Source organism: Lynx rufus, unplaced genomic scaffold (assembly GCF_022079265.1).
Source record: "Lynx rufus isolate CCGP_SWC_20201006 ecotype Redwood Valley unplaced genomic scaffold, mLynRuf1.p SCAF_18, whole genome shotgun sequence".
Taxonomy (NCBI): domain Eukaryota; kingdom Metazoa; phylum Chordata; class Mammalia; order Carnivora; family Felidae; genus Lynx; species Lynx rufus.
In genome coordinates this window covers 29,447,731-29,469,696 of record NW_025814832.1, presented here as the reverse complement: position 1 = coordinate 29,469,696, position 21,966 = coordinate 29,447,731, and the positions used below count along the sequence as shown (strand labels likewise).

The following is a 21,966-nucleotide window of genomic DNA, read 5'->3' as shown; positions in this document are numbered from 1 at the left end:
CTCACACCCCAAAAAGGTGGCCAATTCTAGTAGAAACCGGACAGACAGGCTCAGCAGAGGGAGGAACCCCTGCCCCAAGTTCCAACTGTGTGTTGGGGTGGGGCTGGGGTGGGGCTGGGGCAGAGGAATCATCTCCCCCCCCCCCCCGCCCGCAACCAGTGCCCCACAACTGGTGGCCTTCAAACTTGGCTGCCCCATCCCCTAGGCCTGGCTGGGGAGAGGGAGAGAGGAGGCTCCTTGAATCCCTTCCTCCTTCCATTCACTTGCTAGAAACCTGCACTGAGCACTACTGCCCAGGGCTGGGGCTGTGGGGATCTCAGATAACATCTTTGCCCTCCAGGACTTTTATAGTTTGGAAAGAGGGAAGGACCTGATGGTCTGAAAGAAATTCCACTTCCTGGGACTAGAAGAGGAGGCGGGGGGGGGGGGGGGGGGGGGGGAGGGGGGGGGATGTGGGCTGGTTTAGTCTCATCTAGACACTGAGTGAGTGGTGGACCCTGAAGGGTTGGGAATGGGGGATGAGGCCAGATCCTGGAATATTTGGAAGCCTGGGTGGTCCCACCCATGCCAGCCCCTCCCGGGCCCCAGGCTTCCCTGGAGTCAGCTTGAGGGAGCCTGGAACCTGGGAATCTAGGGCCCAACACACCATAGCTGTGGTGGGTTTTTAGCAGGACAGTGAGCGATCCCATTTACAGGTTAGAAAAGAACTTTTTTTTTTTTTTTTTCTCAGAAGAGCATTGCAGTGATTGGATGAGGCCTGGGCCGTTGGAGGAGGGAGGGGGCACAGGTGTGAATAGAACAGGGCTTCTCAACCTCCTCCCTCTTGACATTTGGGGCTGGCTATGTGGTGAGAACAGTTTAGCAGCATGCCTGGCCCTGCTCTCCCAAGATGTACAGCCAGAAATGTCTCCAGACACTGCCCAGTGGCCCCTAGCTGAGGACCGCTGGATTAAAGAACTATTTAGGGCATGAGGCCTGTTGCTCAATGGGGGTGTAGGAGTAAGGGGGGCAGGGAAGGGCGGTGGGTGCCCAGCGTGACTATGGGGGTGCCATCCCGGGCGGTTAATGGTGCCAGGCACTGGGGTGGGGAGCCCAGGAGAGGTGAGGAGCAGGTTAAGGGAAAGTGATACGTTTAATTTGGACAGAATAACAACGGTTATCCATTTATTGAGAGGCAGTTTGGTCCAGGGGTTAGTGGTGCCAGCCCCAGAATTGAGTGTCAAGGTTCACCAGGTGGGTGACCTTGGGCAACTCACTCATCTGTCCAGGGGAGACGACAGGAGCTACCCCAGAGAGTTGGTGGGAAGGTTAAATGAGTTAAGGTCTAAGTTGCAAGGCTGTGCGTGGCTGGTGGCTAGGGATTCAGAGCACAGCCCTATGGGCCTTCTCTGGCCGGAGACTGAGTTTGGGGAACCTTGGAAGCCTTGGGTGTCCGCACACAGGGGGATGGATACACAGAGCTGGAGTTCTGAGCCTTGGGTGGCCCATCAGTGCAGGTGTTATTAACACGGAGGTGAGGGGCCCTCTGAAGGGTGCCTACGGCTGGTGCAGCATGCAGTGTGCAGACCAGACTGGTGGTCTCTGGGAAGGAGCTGTGCCTGCAGATGGATTCTCTGAACCCTCAACCAACCAGCTAAGGGGCTGGGTGGTTCCATGGTTAGGGGCAGGGAGGCTGGAGCCAGATGGCCTGAGTCTAGATGCCAGCTGTGCCGCTTTCTCACTAAGTCACTGCAGACACGTACGTTACTTACCCTCTCGGCTCCTCAATTTCCTCATCTATAAAGCGGGCATCGTAATAGTCTCTACATCCAGGTTGGCACGCTAAGCAAGTTAAATGGCTTTGAATGGTGCCTGGTACACAGTTGGTGCCTCACCCCATCCTCATGACTGGTGCCTCACAGCTGGTGGCGTTCCCATTCTGCAGGTGAGAAAACTGAGGCCTCTAGGGTTTGCACAGCCTGAGTATATGGCAAGTGGTAGCGCCGGCTGGGAACAAGGTCCCCCCCGTTCCATCTACCTACCAGCTGGCCCCCGAGGGTGGCGGCCTCACCTCCTAAGCCTCAGTTTCTTTCCCCTTGACCTAGTCTTCTGAGCCATTGAGGACAAGATGAGGGGACTGTGGAGCCTGCTGGACATGTCAGTGGGGGAGGAAGTGATGCCAAGGGGACAGAAACTTCATGCCATAGTGAAACTCCTTCCTTGGAAATCACTTGAGGCCCCTCCCTCCCCTGGTGAAACCAGCCGTTGATAACGGCTCTGCGCCCTTCCTGCCCAGCCGGCCCACACTCCCCCCACCCCCAGGCCCTGAACAAACAGTGTGTTCCTGACCGTCTGCCCCTGTCCAGGACCAGGTTGTTTTGTCTTGGCTTTTTTGTGGCTGGGCCCCTGGTGTCAGGTGACAGCCACACAGGGAGGGCCAGGTTGCTGCCACCGCCAGGAATCTGAGCTGACCACACCCAGTACAGGGCAGTGCCACCCAGCCCAGCGGCTGGGCGTGACCCCTCTGGCCCTAGACAGCCCTCCTTCCAGCCCCCCAGCAAGATCCTAGGCCCTGGATCTTGGCCGGCGTCCTCCCTCACTGAGGACAAGATGAAGGGCCCCCACTGTCTCTGACCAACAGCCTTTGCTCTCTCCCTTCCGAGAACTTGAAATGGGGTCCTGGAGCCAGCAAGAGACAGACGGGGCTTTCTTCCTCGCACTAGGCTAATGTTGCAGTTTGGCGGCTCCTACAACAAATCTCTCCTTTCCCAACTGCTGTCAAAAGAGTTCATTGTTCTCTCCTCCCTTGGCAGAGGTCACCTGAGCCAGGTAGCAGGATAGGGGCAGGGCCAGGTAGGCTGGATGCTGAGCTCAGGAGGTAGGGGAGGCTGGCATCAGTGGCTGTCAGGCTTTGGGGCAACCTCCCAGCTTGAATTTGAGCTGGAGGCCTCTGCTGTCCTAGGCTGAGGCCCCTTCCCACCCCTTGTCCTGGGTGGAGGGATGATTCAGGGCTGCTGTGTGCCTTGGCAGTCCCACAGCAGGGCACCCCTGGGGCTGAGTCCACTTCCTGTGCCCCGCATCGACCTTGTACTCTGCTGGGGGGCTTCGTCTTTAAAAGCTGTCAGAGGTTGGGGGATGGGACAGCCAAGGAAAGGGGAGGCCAGGCTGCTCTGGGTTTCTAGCTCCTCCCTAACTGACCTCTGTCCTCTCCCCAAATCCAAACCCCCTCTTTCCCCATTCCCAACAAGACCCCCAGGCCTCTTGGAACGGGTCTGGGGCCACACCTCCTCCCCCTGCCTGCACTCAGGTTTGCAGCCTCCTTTCGGGATTTGTGGGCTTTATTTGCATGTTTTGCCTCTCTTCCCCACCCCTCCGCAGACCTGGGGAATCCCCTGTCCCCACACTAATTACATTTGAACCTACTCTCTTGGTCCCTGCCCAGGTACGGGCACCATGATGCTTCCTCCCCTCATTTTGTTCTTGGGGGAGCCATGATCCCTTGAGGAAGGTATCCTGAGGAATTCCAGGGACTGATGCCTCAGGAGGAAGGCAGGCTCTAGGGGGCAAGGCCTTTGTGCTCTGGGGGGTGGGCTGAACCTTCCAGCCACCGTCTTCTTGAGGGTTTTGTTGAAGCTGCGGGTGGTCCTGCTCGATGCAGTCGTAGGTATCCTCCCATTTATCAGACGTAAAATGAGGCTCAGAGAGGCAAAGAGTTCACCCAAGTCCCAAGGCATTTTAAGTGGCAGAAGGGGATTCAAAGCCTGGTGGGACTGACTCAGTCCCCATTTGTTCGTTCTTTCTTTTTTTGATACGTATGTATGTATTTATTTTTATTTTTATTACTATTTTAACTTACATCCAAGCTAGTTAACATACAGTGTAACAGTGATTTCAGGAGTAGAGTTTAGTGATTCATCACTTACATATAACACCCAGTGCCCACCCCAACAAGTGTCTTCCTTAATGCCCCTCGCCCATTTAGCCCATCCCCCTACCCAACACCCCACCTCCAGCAACCCTCAGTCTTTTCTCTGTATTTAAGAGTCTCTTCTGGTTTGTCCCCCTCCCTGTTTTTATATTATTTTTGCTTCCTTTATGTTCATCTGTTTTGTATCTTAAATTCCACATATGAGTGAAGTCCTAGGATATTTGTCTTCCTCTGACTTATTTCGCTTAGCATAATGCACTCTAGTTCCATCCATGATGTTGCCTTTCTTTTTTTTTTTTTTTTTTTTTAAGTTTATCTTTTTTGAAAGAGAAGAGAGAAAGAGCAGGGGCAGAGAGAGAGGGAGAGAGAATCCCAAGAGAATCCCCGTCCCGACATGGGGCACGATCCCACATGAGATCATGAACCTGAGCTGAAATCAAGAGCTGGATGCTGGGGTGCCTGGGTGGCTCAGTCAGTTGAACGCCTGACACTTGATTTTGGCTCAGGTCATGATCTCACAATTTGTTGGTTCAAGCCCCGCATTGGGCTCTACGCTGACCATGTGGAGCCTGCTTGGGATTCTCTCTCCCTCTGCCCCTCTCCTGCTTGTGCTCATGCACACGCACGTTCTGTTTCTCCCTCTCTGTCTCAAAAATAAATAAGCCTAAAAAAAAAAAAGGTCGGATGCTTAACCAACTGAGCCACCCAGGCGCCCCAGTCCCCATTCTTTCTAAACCAGCTTATGGAAAAGAAGGTGGAGACCAGAGGCAGTAGAGAGAGGCGGTGGGAAATGAGAAACAGTACAAGAGACTGAAGGATGGGTCCAACCTTTGTCTCCCTCCAGATTAAGGAAAAGAGGCCCACCAGCAGGAATAAGTCAGGTGGGATGTAGGAGAACTTCCTGCCGGTGGGTTGGTAGGATAACGTGTGGCTGGAGAGGCTAACAGAAAAAGAAAGCTGCACGCTGTTTTCTCTTTGGCTTGACTTTCTTGCCCATATCCTGAGGCAGAATTGTCTAGGGCAGCACCTCGGCCCAACAGGAATATAACATGAGCCACATGTGTAACTTAAAATGTCCTAGCAGCTGCATTACAACATTTTTTAGACAAGTGAGATTAACTTTGATAATATATTTTGTTTTTAATTTTTTAAAAACGTTTATTTATTTTTGAGAGAGAGTGCGTGCATGCACATGACAGAGGTGTGAATAGAGGAGGGGCTGAGAGAGAGGGAGACACAGAATCCAAAGCAGGCTCTAGGCTCTGAGCTGTCAGCACAGAACCTGATGTGGGGCTTGAACTCACGAACCGTGAGATCGTGACCTGAGCCGAAGTCGGATGCTTAACCAACTGAGCCACTCAGGCACCCCTGATAATACATTTTGTTTATTAACTCAAAACATCCAAAATATTGTTTCAACATGTAGTCAGTAGAAATTAATGAGGGTTTTTCTAGGTTTTTTTGTTAACACAAAATCTTTGAAACGCCAAGTGTATTTTACACTTACAGCATACTTCAATTCAGACACAAAATTTTCTTTGGAACTGTGTGCTCTGTACTTAGAGTTTGGGAGATTTGCAGCTTGGTCTGCCTGACTCCAGCCCCTGTTCCTTTAGAACCCAAGAACTCACCTGGAAAGTTTTTCAGTGACTGAACTGTATGCCCATTCTTAAATTTAAATTAATTAAAGGGTGCCTGGGCGGCTCAGTCAGTTAAGTGTCTGACTTTGGCTCAGGTCATGATCTTGTGGTCTGTGGGTTCAAATCCCCGTTTTGGGCTCTGTGCTGACAGCTCAGAGCCTGGAGCCTGTTTCAGATTCTGTGTCTCCTCTTTGCCCTTCCCCCCCACTCGCACTCCATCTCTGTCTCTCTCTCTCAAAAATAAATAAACGTTAAAAAAAAATTTTTTTTTAATTAAAATGAAAACTTCTGTTCCTTGGTGGCACTGGCCACATTACAAATGCTCCGTATCTCCGTGCAGCTCACAGCTGTCCTACTTGGCAGTGCGGGTCTCCTCCTGGGCACAGGGCTCCTTCCTGCAGGACTTTTTCCCCAGACTCCTCCAAATTCCAGAGGCTTTGGCCTTGTGTTCCTGCTGATTGGGATGATCGAAAAATGCTACCGTCCCAGGAAACTTTTCTCAAGCCCTGGCTGCTGATTTCCTGAGGCCCCAGCAATCTGAGACTGGCTGAGGCCGGAAGGGGGCTCTGGGGGAGCTTGTCCCCACAAACACCATCACATGCCCTGCCCCCCCCTCCCCTTTTCCTGGGAAATGTTTACATTCCAGACACTCTGCTATCTCCCCAAGGCTTTTCCAGGCGCTGCATTTTTTACATAGCTGAATTGGGACCTGGGCTGGCTAGGGGGGCTCCAGCTGGGTCACTTCTGCTCTCCAGGCCATCCCTTCCAGGTATAGCCATTTGTAAGGCAGACTAGTTCCTGGCAAAGAGCCAGACCTGGGGGGCCCTTCCACTTATGTGTCCCCAGAATAGAGACTCCGTGGAGCTCTTGTTCCTGGCCTGCCCCAGCTCAGGGCCTCCTTCTGTGAACCACCGTCCTGGACTGGATGAGCCAACAGGCAGCATTGAGTTTACTAAACTATCATGTCCACCGTCGTCAGGACTTCTCCTTTTCTGCTCCTTTGAGGCCTGATGGGACAGCTGAGGGAAGCCTAGAGGAGGACCCTGGGCCTAAGGAGAGCCGCCTGACTGGTACAACCTTTCTCTGCAGGGCAGAGTCTCCATTGCTTTAAAAAACGAAAAGTAAAGCAGCTGCCTGGCATCCTTTGCCCTGCTCTGATCTAGCTCTACAGGTTCGGCATCCCCTGGGGTGGGAGGCGGGGGGTGGGGAGGGCTGGTGGAGAAAAACAACCAAAAACCTCCCTGAAGATGGTTTATCAACCCAGATCTGTAGTGTATACACCCATGCCTTTTAAACCTGGAGTTCCAGAACTGGAACCTCTGCCTAAAGAAATACTCCAAGTTGTAAGCAAAGGTAGGAGTCCAAGAAAGGTCGTCAATGCAACTGATTGGCAACTGTAAAACCCGCAGAAACAAAGGTGTTCAACAACTAAAGCCTTGTGAGTTAGGGCACCTTTATGTAGGGAATAGTCCTTAGCCGTTTAAAAGTCACTTTAGTGCCTTTGACGGTTTGGGCCCGCTACATACAGGCGGACAAATGGGCGACAAAGCTATGCATGTCCGTATATATCCGTGTGGCACAACCCCAGTCAGGTCTTTGTATTAAGTAGAGACACACACGTGTACAGTCGCAACACAAGACTCACAGATGTTAGCAAGGGTCACTTCTGGTTGCGGGAGCATGGGTGATTTTTGTGTTCCTTTTCAAACTCCTTCATATGTCCCAAGTTTTCTATAATGTGTATTTCTATAAGAAGAAATGAGCAAAAGCATGTGTCTGCAACAAAACTCTAGAAGCTTCTTTTCTGGAAAGATAGTGGAGAGACCTCACGACAGAAAGACTTGCGAGAGAGCAGGTGTTTGGCCCCGGAGGAGCCTCAGATGGCCCAGAGCTGGGACAGGCTACTGGGGGGTTCTGTCTAGCCCCTGGGACTGCCCCAGACTGTGGTACAACCAGGCTTCCCGAGCCATCTGGTCCATTGTGGCAGCCTCCCCCAAAGCTTCCCTTACCCCCCACAGGAGGACTGGGTCAGTCACCCACAGTATGGGTGGTGGAGAAACCAAGTCAGAGTTCCTGGAAAGCATCGAGTGGCCAGTGTGGTGTCGGGGGAGAATGCGCTCCCAGGGCTGGCCCCAGGGCCTAAGACTGGGTCACAAACGGGTCTGGGATTGACTCAGCACTCAGGTATCTGGGTAGGAACCTGAACGTGACTGAATTTCTCCTTCCTGCTGGAGGTGGCTCTGTGCTGCAGCTCCTCTGTCCGGCCCTGGTGCCCCAGCCGTGGCGGGGCAGAGGGGACATGTCTGCAGGTTCCATACCCACATGGTTCTCGTTGCAGACAGTGGAGCATGGCTTCCCACACCAGCCCAGCGCCCTTGGCTACAGCCCGTCTCTGCGCATCCTGGCCATTGGCACCCGCTCCGGAGCCGTCAAGCTGTATCCTTTCTGTCCTCCCAGCTCCCACTGGGGGAGGGGCCCTGGCGTTGGTGGGATTCAAACAAAAGTCAGTTGTAGATGACCCCTCCTGGTACTGGGATGTTCCCTCTTGGGGAACCCTCTTGCGTAGCCTCTTGGGAGTCAGTCCCAAATGCCGGAGGTGGAGTCAAGTTTTTTGTTTTGTTTTCCTTTCTCCCACTTAGTAGACCTGGGGTAGCAGGCCCAGGGTGCTGTCCAAACTAGGGTGTCCTTGGGTTTGAAGAGCAGTGCTAAGCCTTCCAGATTCTCCCCAACCGTGCATACCTGCCATGTACACACAGGCACATCAGAGAGTAGAACTGACTCCTGGTTGGCAGAACATTGGTCTGAAAGGGCCACATTTTATCCAAAGCATTGGTTCTGGGCTGCAGGGGCCTCTGCGTTTCAGAGGCAAGCCCGAGGGTTGCAGGATGATGAAGGATCACTGCTTGGGTCCTCTGGCCTGGACTACAAGTCTGGGAACTTCCCCAGCCCCAAATCCCCCCTGAGTCCCTAGAGTTGAGCCAGTTGGGACGTGGGAGTACTGGGAGATGGGGAACCACCCATGGGAAGCCTGGCTGGAGCCTCCAGTGAGGCTGCGGCTCCCTCCTGTTCCTCTTATGCAGCAGGGGCGGGGGAGGCGGGGACACCTCTAGCGGGCTGGCCTAGGCTGGAGGTGGCGGATAGCACTCCCTCAGCTGGTTAATCATTGCCAGGCTACAGCCACATCCTGGTTACCAATCCCCGGTGCCACAGCTGCTGGGGTGGACCCATGGGGGTGCCCTGTCTTTTTCTCAGGTGCCACCTTGTGGTAGCTGATGGGTTTGTTGCAGCTCAGGTGGGGGGGGGGGCGGGGCTGGGCACTGTAGGAAGCAGCCCAACAGTTACCGGGATAAATCTTCACCATCCTAGGGTGTCTGCCCGCCCCTCCCCGCCCCCCCCCCCACACACACCTGCCTGGCTGGAAACGTTCTCCCTGGTTGGAGCTGGCTCCACCTCGGGGTGACATCACCCCTGGCCAAGGGCCCTTGGGCCAGGGCCACTGCCGTCTCCTCCCAACCCAAGGCCCCGGTCACTGCCGTCTGGGAGGAGGGCAAGCCCTTCTGTGATGCTGAGGTATTTACACTCCTTGCCACGTGGGCCCAGAGGTCCTGGCCCTTGGGCGGGAAGGGGTGGTGTCCTGCCTTCTGGAGCTTTTCCTGAGCCTGCCACTCGTAGCTATGGTGCCCCAGGGGTGGAGTTCATGGGTTTGCACCGGGAGAACAACGCTGTGGTGCAGATCTACTTCCTACCTGGCCAGGTGAGGGGGCCCTCCGCATCCTCCTACTCTCACATCACCTGGAAGGGGTGGGGAGAGGCAGGCGTTTAGTAGTCCTGGGTTTGGTTCTGATAGGAGGGCCTGGGACCACCTCCCTTCCCCCAGCTGCGGTTCACAGACCACCCTAAGAGCAGCCAGGGGTCTTTTGGTTCTGGGGCTCCCTGAATCAACCGGCGCGGGGTGGGCCGCCCCAGTGTGAAGGGCCCCAGTGAATGCTGGCCCTCCCTGGTTAGCGACACCACACACTCCTGGTTCCTGTCCCCTTCCCTCCCTAGTGCCAGCTGGTCACCCTGCTGGACGACAACAGCCTCCACCTGTGGAGCCTGAAGGTCAGAGGAGGGGTGTCAGAGCTACAGGAAGATGAGAGTTTCACGCTGCGTGGCCCCCCAGGGTAAGGACCTGGTACCCGTCTTCTCCCGGCCAGCCTGACCGGCGCACCCAACTCCTGGGTGGAATCACCCTGTGAAGGTCCTGTGGAGTCCTTGGTGGTCCTGGCAGTTGTTTGAGCCAACACATCCCCACATGTGGGTGCTCTGGAGGAGCAGGGCCCTCCACGCCTATGCCGTCTGCACAGGAGGCTCTGGGAGTTTTTTCCGCCTCCTAGCCCAAGCTCTCTACCATCTGTCTTCTGTCTTGGCAGGAGACACTCAAAATGTTTGTCCTGGCCCAAGACACCATCAGACCCCGTTAAAGGACCTCACGGGCCCGCTTTCCCCAGCCACGGCCTTTCCCAGGACTGCTGAGGGCAGCCGGGAGTCGGGGATCCTAACCCCAGGGTCTCCCCTGCCTGAGTGGCAGCCAGCTCACAGGCAGCCATTCTCGTCCTCAGGGCCGCCCCCAGTGCCACACAGATCACTGTGGTCCTGCCTCATTCCTCCCGCGAGCTCCTCTACCTGGGCACCGAGAGTGGCACCGTGTTTGCAGTGCAGCTGCCGGCCTTCCGCACGCTGGGGGACCGGACCATCGGCTCGGACGCTGTGCTGCAGGGGTGAGCTGGACACCTTGTGCCATTAGGAAGCTGTTCCCTCCAGCTGAGCGTGGCCTTCTCCCTTGAGTCCCAGTAGTGTCTCGGGAGCTCATAATTTCTCTCCTGGGAAGTCTACGGGGAGGGGAGAAGAGACTCTCAGCCCCCAACCTGTCCCTTAACTTGAGACTCTCGCCCCATAATGTGTTAGCACCATAGCACTCTGAGGAGTCTTGGGGGTAACCTGTCATTTCATTTAAAGGTGAGGAAAATGATGCTCAAAATGATTTCGTAATGTCACCAAGTCTCAGTCCGGCAGTCTTCACGCTGATCATGTGAATTTCAAAACCCCAGGGGCTCCGCAGGGGGGCAGGTGGGGCCCAAACCTCGTGTTGCCACGTCAGGTGGGGCAACTCCTGGTGAGATTTATGTTTTGGCGTCCGAGCTAAGTTTTCGTTTGCATGCAGGCCCCATGGCCAAAGCTCTTGGACAGCCATAAGCCTGTAGGTTTCTTCGGATCACTGTGGAGGTTTTGCTCCATGACGATGATGTCGGCAACAGAGAGGGAGTCAGATCAGGTCTGGGTGTGGAGAGAGAGTGCCAGGGTCCAAAGGAGGAGGAGACGAAGCACTGGCAGTGGTGGAATGTTTTGCCATTTCACGGGACAGAGAGGAGGCCGGGGTCCTGGGATGTGGGGCTGCTTCAGGCTCAAGCGAGCAGGACCCTGGTCCCGAAAGGACTGGCCTTCCAACGTGCTCACATCGCTCAGGGCCCACTGTCCAAGGAAGAGTGTCGCTGGGTTTGGGAGGATTCCTACTTGGGGCTGGCTCCGCCTGAGCCCAAACGTCTGTCTTTCCCACCCGGCAGGGTAGCGTCAGGGCAGCACGACCACGGTCAGAGCAGGACTGTTTGCGGGTCAGCAGGCATGGAGGCTTCTCAGCCTGGGCGCCCCGTCTGTGGCCAGGACAGCAGGAGGACCTGTTCCTCACGTGTGGCCCTGCCGGCACCCACCTGACTCTGTGCTGGTGGGAGTCTAGTTGCGGGGGGCCTCCCCCAACCTGAGTGCCCCGGGAAGCCCCTCCTACCAGTGTAAATCCTGTTCTAAATGAAAAGAGGTTTGGCTTGGGTTGGCAGAGAGGGGTCCAGGTGTCTGTGTTTCCTGCTCTCCCTCTTTGGTGTGGGTTCTTGGTCCGTTGCCTGCCACCTCGTGGTCTTCTGTTGGCTTCAGCACCTCCAGACTTCACGTCAGCATTCTGGGCCCAGAGAAGGAGGAGGGGGACAGGGCTCAAGGCCAGACCAACCTAATGTAGGGAGTTTTATTTTGTGGGTTTTAAAAACTGTTTCCTTATGAAATACCACTTCTACAGAAACGCACTAAGTATGAATGTGCGGTTTAATGGATTCTTGTAAAGTGAGCGTCCCTGCAGCCACCCCCTGGACAAAGAAATAGAACTTTGCCAGCCTCCCAGGAGCCCCCGCTGTCCTTCCCAGTCACAAGTCCCTCCTTCCCCCGAGGTAGCCACCGCATCAACTCTTCTGGAAGCCACTGCCTTGCCTTTCTTCGTAGTAGTGTAACCGCCTGCGTTTGTGGATGGATATACAGGATATATAGGTTTCTATATATCCTTGTCCTCTTGTGCGCACGGCTTCTCTCTCCCTGCGATCTTCCCACGCTGGCACTTGCACGCCGTGAGCAACTGTGCCACACGCTCCGTCCTGCCCTGTTGGTGGCAGCGGCATGGGCTCACAGTGCTTCCCTCGGCCAGGTTGCCCGAGGACGCCCGCCACCGGCGGGTGTTCGAGATGGTGGAAGCTCTGCAGGAGCACCCCCGTGACCCCAACCAGCTCCTCATCGGCTACAGCCGCGGCCTCATCGTTGTCTGGGACCTGCGGGGCAGCTGCGTGCTTGGCCATTTCCTCAGCAGCCAGGTAGGCGGCGCCTGGGATGGTGGCGGGTGGCGGGTGCCGCGTGGCGCTCTCAGGCCCCCGAATCACCTAAAGCCCTTGTGCTGAGACCTGCGGGCACAGGACCACCACCCTGACCCCAGCCTGCGCGCTTTCCCTCTCTTCCTCTGCAGCAACTGGAGAACGTCTGCTGGCAGCGGGACGGCCACCTGATTGTCAGCTGCCATTCCGACGGCAGCTATTGCCAGTGGCCTGTGTCCAGCGACACCCAGCACTCGGAGCCCCTGCGCAACTGTGTGCCTTACGGTCAGTGCTCCGTCCGCCTAATGGGGCCTGGCCCTGCCCTGTCACTTGCAAAGCAGTGTCCTCTGTTCCCCGTCTGTCTTCCCCACATTCGGGTGTAGGTGCCCAACTCCTAGAAGCAAAACTGGGGCCCAGAGAAGTGAAGGCTCTGTCCAAAATTGTGCAGCAGATTTTCAGATGCCCGTCATGGCTTTCTCGAGGGACTGCTCAGAGCAAGACTCCTGTGCAATCTGCTGCATGGGTATGGGCATGAAGGGTCTGGGCCCTGTGGACATAGGGGTGGAGGGCCCATTCAAGCTGGTTCCTTGTCTTGTAGGTCCTTTTCCTTGCAAAGCTATTACCAAAATCTTCTGGCTGATCACCAAGCAGGGGTAGGTATCAGTGCTCTGTCCTCCCTTTCAGCAGCCTTCCGAGGGGCTACTCTGGCCTCTGCTTGTGGGAGGCGGTGCCTAGGGAGTGCCTTGGGGGTCCCACATCGGTGTCTCAGATGCCAGCAAAGGGAGAGAGGGCTATTCATTCATACCTCTCATGGCTAATTCCTGAGCAAACATTTCTGACCTTTCCCTCCACCCTCCCGGAAAGATGATTCAGATCAGCCGTTTTCAGACTCTGTTTCAGCAGGAGACCTGTTTCTTCAGAGACCTACAGGGAAACCTGACGCATAATCAGGGTGGGCTGGGGGTGGAACCCCGGGTAAAGCAGGAGTGGCTACAGAGGCTCAGGAACCCCAGCCTGGGTGCCCCCACCTCACCCCCAAGTTCTCCTGGGTTATTGCAGTCAGGAAGAGAGGGCGGTCCACCCCACCCCTTCTGGGGACCTTGAATGAGCACTTACTTTGAGACTGGGCTCCCTCCCTGGTCCTGCCACTCTGATCCCTGGAAAGTCTAAGCTGTCAGCTCAGCCTGTGGCTGAGGTACTGTTGGGAGCCCCAGCCCACCCCACGGCTCTTCTGTGCCCGCCAGGTTGCCTTTCACCATCTTCCAGGGGGGCATGCCGCGGGCCAGCTATGGGGACCGCCACTGCATCTCGGTGGTCCACGACGGCCAACAGACAGCCTTCGACTTCACCTCCCGTGTCATTGACTTTACTGTCCTTGCTGAGGCAGACCCTGCTTCAGGTAGGTGGGCTTGGGAAGTGGGTGAGGGGATGCGGCCTGTCCATTTCCAAACGCACCACTACCTGAGCCCCTCAGCCCCCCTGCACCCCTCTCAGTGCCTTTCCCTTCCCCTGCTTGTGGCTTTATCCTTGCTGGCCACACCTCCCACCTGCTCTGAACCCTCTTCACCCTTGCTCGGCTCTGATGGGACTGAGCCCAAGGCAGGCAGATCTAGGCTGTGGGGCTTAACAGCTACCTAGCTGAGGCAAAGAGGTCCTGGCTTAGACACTCGAAGCCCTCCCATTGTGGGGTGGGGCAAGTGGTGCCGTGTGGGGCCTCCTGGAGCTGGGCCAAGACAGCAAAGCCCTGAGTCAGCCTCGTAAATTGGTGACAGGCAAGACCAGAAAGGGCGATGTCGAAACCTGGAGCGGAGGCCTGGTGGGAGATTCCCAGGAGGGCGGGCCTCTCCTCCAGGTGAGTCCAGCCTCACGAGGCCAAGGCCTCCAGGTGAGGGGCTTGGGCCTGCTCCGGACACCCTGGGCTGTATTCCCGTGCATCCTCAACACCACAAGACCACTTGCTGTCCCTCCTTTCTCAGCCTCTTCCCTCCTCACGCCCGATGCAGGATGCCGGCGGTGGGTGGGGGGGGGGGGTCGATTCTTTAGGATTTTCTACAGAGATGGTCACGTTCTCTGTGAACAAAGACAGCGTTACTTCTTCCTTTCTGACCTGTGTCCCTTTTTTTTTCTTCTCTTGTCTCCCTGCAGTAGCTAGGACTTGTAAACAAGCAGAGAGAGGGGGCATCTGCCAAATTCCTGATCTTAGCAGGAAAGCTTCATGTTTCGCACTATTATAGTCACATGAGCTGTAGCTTTTTTGTGGATGATCTTTACCAAGTTGAGGAAGTTCCCCTCTCTTCCTACTTAGATTTTTTATCATAAATGGGTGTTAGATTTGTCAGATATTTTTCCTGCGTGGATCAATATGATCACGTGTTTTACTTTAGCCTATTGATGTGATGGGTTCCGTTAACTCATTTTCATGTGTTGACACAATCTTGCCCACCTGGGATAAATCCTACTTGGTTGTGGTGTGTGATTTTCTCTATGTTTCTGGATTTGGAGCTTTTTTTTTATTGTTGATTTTGGGGAGAGAAAGCATGAGTGGGAAAGGGGTGGGGGGCAAGGTACAGAGGATCCAAAGAGGGTTCTGTGCTGACAGCAGAGGAACCATGAGATCATGACCTGAGCCAAAGTTGGACACTCAACCGACTGAGCCACCCGCTGCCACTGGAGCTTATTTTTATTTATTTGTTTGTTTGTTTGTTTGTTTAGAGAGGGAGAGGGAGAGAACGAGGGGGCCCAGGTGAGCAAGGGGCAGAGAAAGAGAATCCCAGGAGGGGCAGAAGGAGAGAGAGAGAAGTGGGGCTCGCCTGAAGTGGGGCTCCTGCTCACCGGAAGCAGGCCTTGAGCTCACCCCGAAGTGAGGCTCAAGTGGAGCTTGTTTTTAAAATGCCGATTCTGGGGCACCTGGGTGGCTCAGTCAGTTAAGCATCCGACTCTTGGACTCTTGGTTTCGGCTCAGGTCATGATCTCGCGGTTTCGTCAGTTCGAGCCCCACATCAGGCTCCAAGCTGACAATGCGGAACCTGCTTGGGATTCTCTGTCTCTGCCCCTCCCCTACTTGCACTATCTCTGTCTCTCTCAAAATAAATAAACTTAAAAAAATTTTTTTTGTAATAAAAATGAATTAATAAAATAAAATGCAGATTCTCTAGGGGTGCTTGGGTGGCTCAGTCGGTTAAGCGTCCGACTTCGGCTCAGGTCATGATCCCACGGTTCGAGCCCCGCGTCGGGCTCTGTGCTGACAGCTCAGAACCTGGAGCCTGCTTCGGATTCTGTGTCTCCTTCTGTCTCTGCCCCTCCCCTGCTCTTACTCCGTCTTACTGTCCCTCAAAAATAAATAAATGTAAAAAAAAAAAAAAAATGCAGATTCTCTGACTCCAGCCCTAGAGCTTAAGATCCTGCAGGGCTGGGCTGGGCTAGGGCAAACTGCTTCCTACGGTTCCTGCAGCCCCTGACCCTTGGCCTGTCCCCCAGCCTTTGATGACCCCTACGCCCTGGTGGTGCTGGCCGAGGAGGAGCTAGTGGTGATTGACCTGAAGGCGGCTGGTTGGCCACCAGTCCAGCCTCCCTACCTGGCCTCCCTTCACTGCTCCGCCATCACCTGCTCCCACCACGTCTCCAACATCCCCCTGAAGCTGTGGGAGCGGATCGTCGCCGCTGGCAGACAGCAGCACACACACTTCTCCACCATGGTAAGTCTGGCACCAGCCCTGGCCCCACCTCGGGCCAAGCTCTCCCATGGACTTCTTGGTCTCATTCTTTAGGAGTGGCCCATCGATGGTGGTACCAGTCTGGCCCCAGCCCCTCCCCAGAGGGACCTGCTGCTCACAGGGTAGGTGACTTTCATGGCACTCTCCTCCTGCCAAGTAGAATACGCGGGGTGGGAACAGACCCCGGAGCGGGTGTGTGCCAGTCCCGGGCCTCCCGGGCACCCTTGGCCTGGCATCCCTCACAACTGGCAGGTGGCTCTGCCCGCAGGCACGAGGATGGCACAGTGCGCTTCTGGGACGCCTCCGGTGTCTGCTTACGGCTACTCTACAAACTCAGCACGGTACGGGTGTTCCTCACCGACACAGAGCCCAGCGAGAACCTCAATGCCCAGGGCGAGGATGAGTGGCCCCCACTCCGCAAGGTGAGGCCGGGAGCCTGGAAACCAGGCAGGGCAAGGACAGGCTGGGTCTCGTGCTTATGGCCACTCGCGGACCTCCTCTCCCTTGTCAGGTGGGCTCCTTCGACCCCTACAGTGATGATCCGAGGCTGGGAATCCAGAAGATTTTCCTCTGCAAATACAGTGGCTACCTGGCTGTGGCGGGCACGGCAGGGCAGGTAGCAGGCTGGGCTGGGGCAGGGGGTGCAGCTAGGAGGAGTGATCAGGGGACTTTGGGCGGTGTCCAAGGATTGGGGGGCAGCAAGGACAGACACCAGCCTCCTGGGCACCCGCTGAAGATGTCGCCAGGACCATCACGGACTCTTGTGGCTCTTGTGTTTTTCCCAGTGGATAGAGGTTGCCTGGTCCCATTAGAGACAGGCCTTTGGGATGATTGTTTCTCCTCCAGAAACCAGGATTAAGGGCCAGGGATCGGGAAGGGCCTTCCAGCTCTCCTTGGGCCCTAGGCTTTGGTGTGGGTCCCAGGTCCTTCACTCTTCCACTCTCAGGGTCCCTGTGGTCCCACTATTCCTTGGTGCTGGGCGGGGGGTGGGGGGGTGGCTCAGCCCACCTGCCCCCCACCCCCCCACCCCAGGTGCTGGTGCTGGAGCTGAATGACGAGGAGGCGGAGCATGCCGTGGAGCAGGTGGAGGCCGACCTGCTGCAGGACCAGGAGGGCTACCGCTGGAAGGGCCACGAGCGCCTGTGTGCCCGCCCGGGGCCCGTGCGTTTTGAGCCCGGCTTCCAGCCCTTCGTGTTGGTGCAGTGCCAGCCCCCGGCCGTGGTCACCTCCTTGGCCTTGCACTCTGAGTGGCGGCTCGTGGCCTTTGGCACAAGCCACGGTTTTGGCCTCTTTGACCACCAGCAGCGGCGGCAGGTCTTTGTCAAGTGAGCAGCCCTCCCGGGGTGGCCAGGGCCTGAGTCTAGGGCTGGTGCTGGGCAAGCACCCTGGGGCCCTGGCAGCACTGATGTCCTGATGTTCCCCCCAGGTGCACGCTGCACCCCAGTGACCAGCTGGCTTTGGAGGGCCCCCTGTCCCGTGTGAAGTCCCTAAAGAAGTCCCTGCGCCAGTCCTTCCGCCGGATACGGCGTAGCCGGGTGTCAAGCCGGAAGCGGCGGCCAGCTGGTCCCCCTGGGGAGGTGAGGCCGAGACCGGCCACGAGCCTGGGGCGGCTGGCAGCAGGTCCAAACTAGCCCTCCCTCCCCCATGGCTTTGGCTGCAAGCACCGAGCAGGCTCACGTCCTGCCCCGCTGCCCACTAGCTCTGTGGCCTCGGACACACACACGTTGCATCTCTGGGCCTCAGCTTCCCCAAGTGTAGAGGGTTAAGTCTTCAGTTAGTATCACCAGGTGGGCAGTGGCCATCTTCCCCTGGAAGGACCGGTGCTGGGCAATCGGATCCCCCCAGGAAGGGGAGGCCAGAGCCCCCCTCAGCCTGACCAAACCCACTGCAGGTGCCGGAGGGAGGCGCCAGGGCTGAGCGGACGGGTACGCAGAACATGGAGCTGGCCCCTGTGCAGCGTAAGATCGAGGCTCGCTCAGCAGAGGACTCCTTCACGGGATTCGTCCGGACCCTCTACTTTGCTGACACCTATCTGAGGGACAGTGAGTGGCCAGCCTGAGGTGTGGGGGGCCCAGGAGAGCACCCTTCGGCCTGAGGGCGTGTTGGAGGCTGCTGCCCGGCCTGGCTGGGAGCATGGGGAGACCCGATCCTCTGCCTGCCTCTTTCTCTCCCGTGCCTGGGTCTCCAAGGCAGGTTGCCCTGGCTTCGTACTCAGGCTCCACCACTCTAGAAGTGTGACCTTGGACGTGTCACTTAACCTGGGGTCAGCTTCTCTCCTGTAAAGTGGAGGAATATCTTCCTCCAAGAGTGCCTGCTAGTACCCACTGTGCCCTGCAGAAGCTCCCTGCCGCCCGCCCACCGGGGCAAGAGTGGGGTGGGGGTATCTGCTGCTGTATCTTCAGGGCCGAGCTGTCCCGGGTTCAAGACCACCTGTGCCTGGGTCCCTTAGTGGTCAGAGAGCCTTCCCAGCTCTTCCCATCTATACCCCCAGGAAATAGGCAGGGCCCACAGCCATTCCGTTTTACAGAGGAGGAAACAGGCTTACAAGGTTTGCTAACTTGACCTTGGGGTCACACAGGTTGTGAGTGGCAATGCCGGGACATCAGCCCAGGTCACCTGGCTCCACCTGACCCCCGGAACTGTGGGTTAGATATAAACCTTTGCTTCCTGGCAGGCTCCCGCCACTGCCCCTCGCTGTGGGCTGGCACCAACGGTGGTACGGTCTATGCCTTTGCCCTGCGTGTGCCCCCCACCGAGCGGAGAATGGATGAGCCCGTGCGGGCCGAGCAGGGTGAGTGCTGGGCAGGGGGAGAACAGAGGGTCCTTATCTGCCTGGGATGGGGTGGGGTGGGGTGGGGTGGGGTGGGGTCTGTAGTCTCACCCTCCCTCCGACCATCAACCACCACTTGCCTCTCTCCCTGCAGCCAAGGAGATCCAGCTGATGCACCGAGCGCCCGTGGTGGGCATCCTGGTGCTGGATGGACATAGCGTCCCCCTTCCTGAGCCCCTGGAGGTGGCCCATGACCTGTCAAAGAGCCCAGACATGCAGGGAAGCCACCAGCTGCTTGTGGTGTCAGAAGAACAGTTCAAGGTGTTGCTTGGATGGAGGCGGGGCTCCCTGGGGATCCCTGGGACATCTGGGGAGTGCAGATCCTGGGCACAAATGACAGTGGCCGGGATTCACTTAAAGTTGTATTTGCAGCTGGTGTGTGACAGACTACCGAGGCACCGAAAAGGAGAGGGGTAGAGATCCTGGGTCCCGGGGTCAGCACGGGGGCACTGAAGCAGGACCTATGTCAATAGGGGGGACGGAAAACACAGACATGGAAATAAGTAGCCCTGGTGTCCCTTCCCGGTCAAAGCGTAGTGGCCGCATGTCCGAGCACTGAGCGGGCACAGAGACTGGGCAGTCGTTGCTGGGGAGTAGGGCCCTGTGACGGCACCAGGCACGGAAGCCATGGGTGTGAGCCGTGCCCTGTGCCCCCAGGTGTTCACGCTGCCCAAGGTGAGCGCCAAGCTGAAGCTGAAGCTGACCGCTCTGGAGGGCTCGCGGGTGCGGCGGGTCAGCGTGGCCCACTTCGGCAGCTGTCGAGCCGAGGACTACGGGGAGCACCACCTGACTGTCCTCACCAACCTGGGTGACGTCCAGGTGGTCTCGCTGCCCCTGCTCAAGCCCCAGGTTCGGTACAGCTGCATCCGCCGGGAGGATGTCAGCGGCATTGCCTCTTGCGTCTTCACCAAATACGGCCAAGGTGGGCACAGCGGGGGCGGGCAGGCGGGTGCGAGCAGCCGGGCCCCCGGGGGCGGGGCGGGTGGGGACTCCCGCTGCGCTGCCAGGGGCTGCTGGGAAGGGCAGCTTGGGGTGTTGCGGCCGAGGCCAGGCTGGACTGACTGACTTAAGAGAACTTTTGAGGGAGGCCCCCGGCCCCTCGTTCCTCCTGGGAGGAAAGTCCCGTCAGCAGCTTCAGGGCCTGGGAGCCGTGGGCTGGCCTCACCTCCAGGCTTCTCCTCCCCCCCCCCCCCCCCCCCAGGATTCTACCTGATCTCACCCTCAGAGTTTGAGCGCTTCTCTCTCTCCACCAAGTGGCTGGTTGAGCCCCGGTGTCTGGTGGATTCAGCAGAAACCAAGAGCCACAGCTGCCCCCGCAACGGATCAGGCCCAGAGAAGGTCTCAGGCCAAGCCAGGTCGGTAAAAGGACAGGTGGCCTTTGCCCTGGCCCCTCTCCTCTGAGCTAAGCCCACCCTCCTGGCTCTGGCTCGCTGCCCCCCCTTCATATGCCCCTCCCTCTCATGGAAGCTGCCATCCAGGGCAGAGCTTGGTTTATCACCCTGGCTCAAGGTGGGCCAGGTTAGTTGACCTCATTCTTCATGGGATCAGGGCTTTCTGAGCCAGAATGGGGAGCCCAGAGACTCCCAGTCCTCACCATCTCTCTCCTCACAGGAACTCAGGGAGCCAGAGTGATGGAGAGGGTAAGACAGGGTTCCCTGTGCCCGGGGGTGGGGGTGGGGGTGGGGGACAGATACATTGTGATACTTAGGCCCAGACCCAGACCCAGACCCAGACCGAAGGGGAAGGAAGGGAACCCCAGGCCAGCAGGTGGTATTGGGGCTAAGAGTAGAGACGGCATCGCTTCCAGTCCTGGGTTCTGGGTTCCGGCACTGCTGCTCTAGTAAGGAGGGAGCTGGGGCAGAGGAGGTCTCAGAGCTCACCTGACCTGGCCCCTGCCTTTCAGAGAGGAGGCCTGGCCCGGTGATGGAGCACGCTCTGCTCAATGACGAGAGTGAGTTGGGCAGGAGTCGGTGGGCCGTCATGAGGGATGTCCCGAGGGAGGCTTGGAAAGCCAGGGTGGAACTGAGGGCCGTTACTCTGAGGGAGGCAGACCTGTCCGACACTCCACCAGTAAAAGGGGGAGAAACATTTGTGTCTGGCCCGGCCTCTGCCGGCCTCAGCAGGCCTCTTCCCCAACCCTGCAGGGGTCCTGAAGGAGATTCAGAGCACACTGGAGGGAGACCGAGGGTGAGTTCCTGCTCGGGCCTGCAGGGGTGGGCCCTGAGGTGCCAGGAGTTCTCTGGGAATAAGGATCCTCATCTGGTCTCCCCGAGGTCCCCACGGATGGTAACTGCCCTGTCTTTGCCCGTGCAGGAGCTATGGCGACTGGCGATCTCAGCGAGTGGCCACGGGTTACAGCCTCAGCAATGGGGGAGGTAGGGGCTCTGGGCACCGCTGCAGGGCTGGGGGGCGGCCGGGAGGGTATGCCTCCTAGTTGGGGAGGGATAGGAGAATGAGCCCACACATGCCCCTGGGTGGGGGACTGAGGCCCCCCGGCCTGCCCAGGAGGCCCCCGAATTGCCACTGCTCTGTGTCCTTCCACAGCAGAGTGAGCAGGTCGCAGGTCCAGGCTATGCGATGAACACACACTACTGAGGGCGCTTCCTGGGGCGCTGCCCCCCCCCCCGACCCCGGGAGGCCCATGAACTGGGCTGTGCCAGGGACTGGAGCCAACCCCGGTGTGCACCCTGCTGCTGCTCTTGGCCTCGGAGAGGAGGAACCCCAGGGCCGTGGGGCTGCCCCACTGGGCCTTGTCTGTCTTGGTTCTTTTGTCAATGTTGCACAGTTTTTTCTCCCTCCCCTTTTTGTAGTGGGCTGGGTTTTAAATTATAAATTTTAACTGCCTCTGGGTGAAAAGTTTTTAATAAACACCTTATTACCTCTTCACTGGACTGGTCCAATGACTGACTTTTTTAATTGTGCAGAAATTTTCTACGTAGACAGAAATGATTGGTAGCCGGTCCCTTGCCTTTGCCCCTGGGGTCCAGTTGCTGGACCAGGCTGGTACTCCGGAGAGTTAGTTTTTTAAGCTGTTGAGTCAGAGCAAACTGTGTCTGTTCATATCTGAACACTATGTCTTCTGTCTTTGGAAACGAACGGCCAGAGTTAACCACCCTGAGGGTACATGGCTGCATCCCAGGGTCGGGGGCAGAGGGAGTCCTCTTTGACCGGCCTTTGCTTGCTGTCAGAAGGGGGAGACACTCACAGTACCTCA

General features: G+C 57.2%; 1 protein-coding gene across 3 annotated transcripts in view; it reads left to right on the top strand.

Moving 5' to 3' along the window:
- The window catches only part of LLGL2 (LLGL scribble cell polarity complex component 2), a 34,606-nt gene extending 12,991 nt beyond the window's left edge, over window positions 1-21,615 (top strand). Inside the window, exons 3-26 of one of the 3 annotated variants that reach the window (XM_047081395.1) lie at window positions 7,886-7,983; window positions 9,220-9,301; window positions 9,595-9,710; window positions 10,149-10,307; window positions 12,050-12,212; window positions 12,362-12,494; window positions 12,808-12,862; window positions 13,454-13,608; window positions 15,687-15,904; window positions 15,977-16,044; window positions 16,191-16,344; window positions 16,434-16,538; window positions 16,955-17,247; window positions 17,349-17,499; window positions 17,814-17,964; window positions 18,597-18,713; window positions 18,847-19,013; window positions 19,410-19,674; window positions 19,954-20,107; window positions 20,364-20,392; window positions 20,656-20,703; window positions 20,897-20,939; window positions 21,066-21,127; window positions 21,300-21,615. In XM_047081395.1, coding sequence (XP_046937351.1) covers window positions 7,886-7,983; window positions 9,220-9,301; window positions 9,595-9,710; window positions 10,149-10,307; window positions 12,050-12,212; window positions 12,362-12,494; window positions 12,808-12,862; window positions 13,454-13,608; window positions 15,687-15,904; window positions 15,977-16,044; window positions 16,191-16,344; window positions 16,434-16,538; window positions 16,955-17,247; window positions 17,349-17,499; window positions 17,814-17,964; window positions 18,597-18,713; window positions 18,847-19,013; window positions 19,410-19,674; window positions 19,954-20,107; window positions 20,364-20,392; window positions 20,656-20,703; window positions 20,897-20,939; window positions 21,066-21,127; window positions 21,300-21,304 — 2,991 coding nt within the window. In that variant the 3' untranslated portion in view covers window positions 21,305-21,615. Of the gene's footprint in view, window positions 1-7,885; window positions 7,984-9,219; window positions 9,302-9,594; window positions 9,711-10,148; window positions 10,308-12,049; window positions 12,213-12,361; window positions 12,495-12,807; window positions 12,863-13,453; window positions 13,609-15,686; window positions 15,905-15,976; window positions 16,045-16,190; window positions 16,345-16,433; window positions 16,539-16,954; window positions 17,248-17,348; window positions 17,500-17,813; window positions 17,965-18,596; window positions 18,714-18,846; window positions 19,014-19,409; window positions 19,675-19,953; window positions 20,108-20,363; window positions 20,393-20,655; window positions 20,704-20,896; window positions 20,940-21,065; window positions 21,128-21,296 lie in introns of all 3 variants that reach the window. The other 2 variants (XM_047081394.1, XM_047081396.1) reach the window with 2 other exon arrangements.
- The last annotated feature ends 351 nt before the right edge of the window (window positions 21,616-21,966 follow it).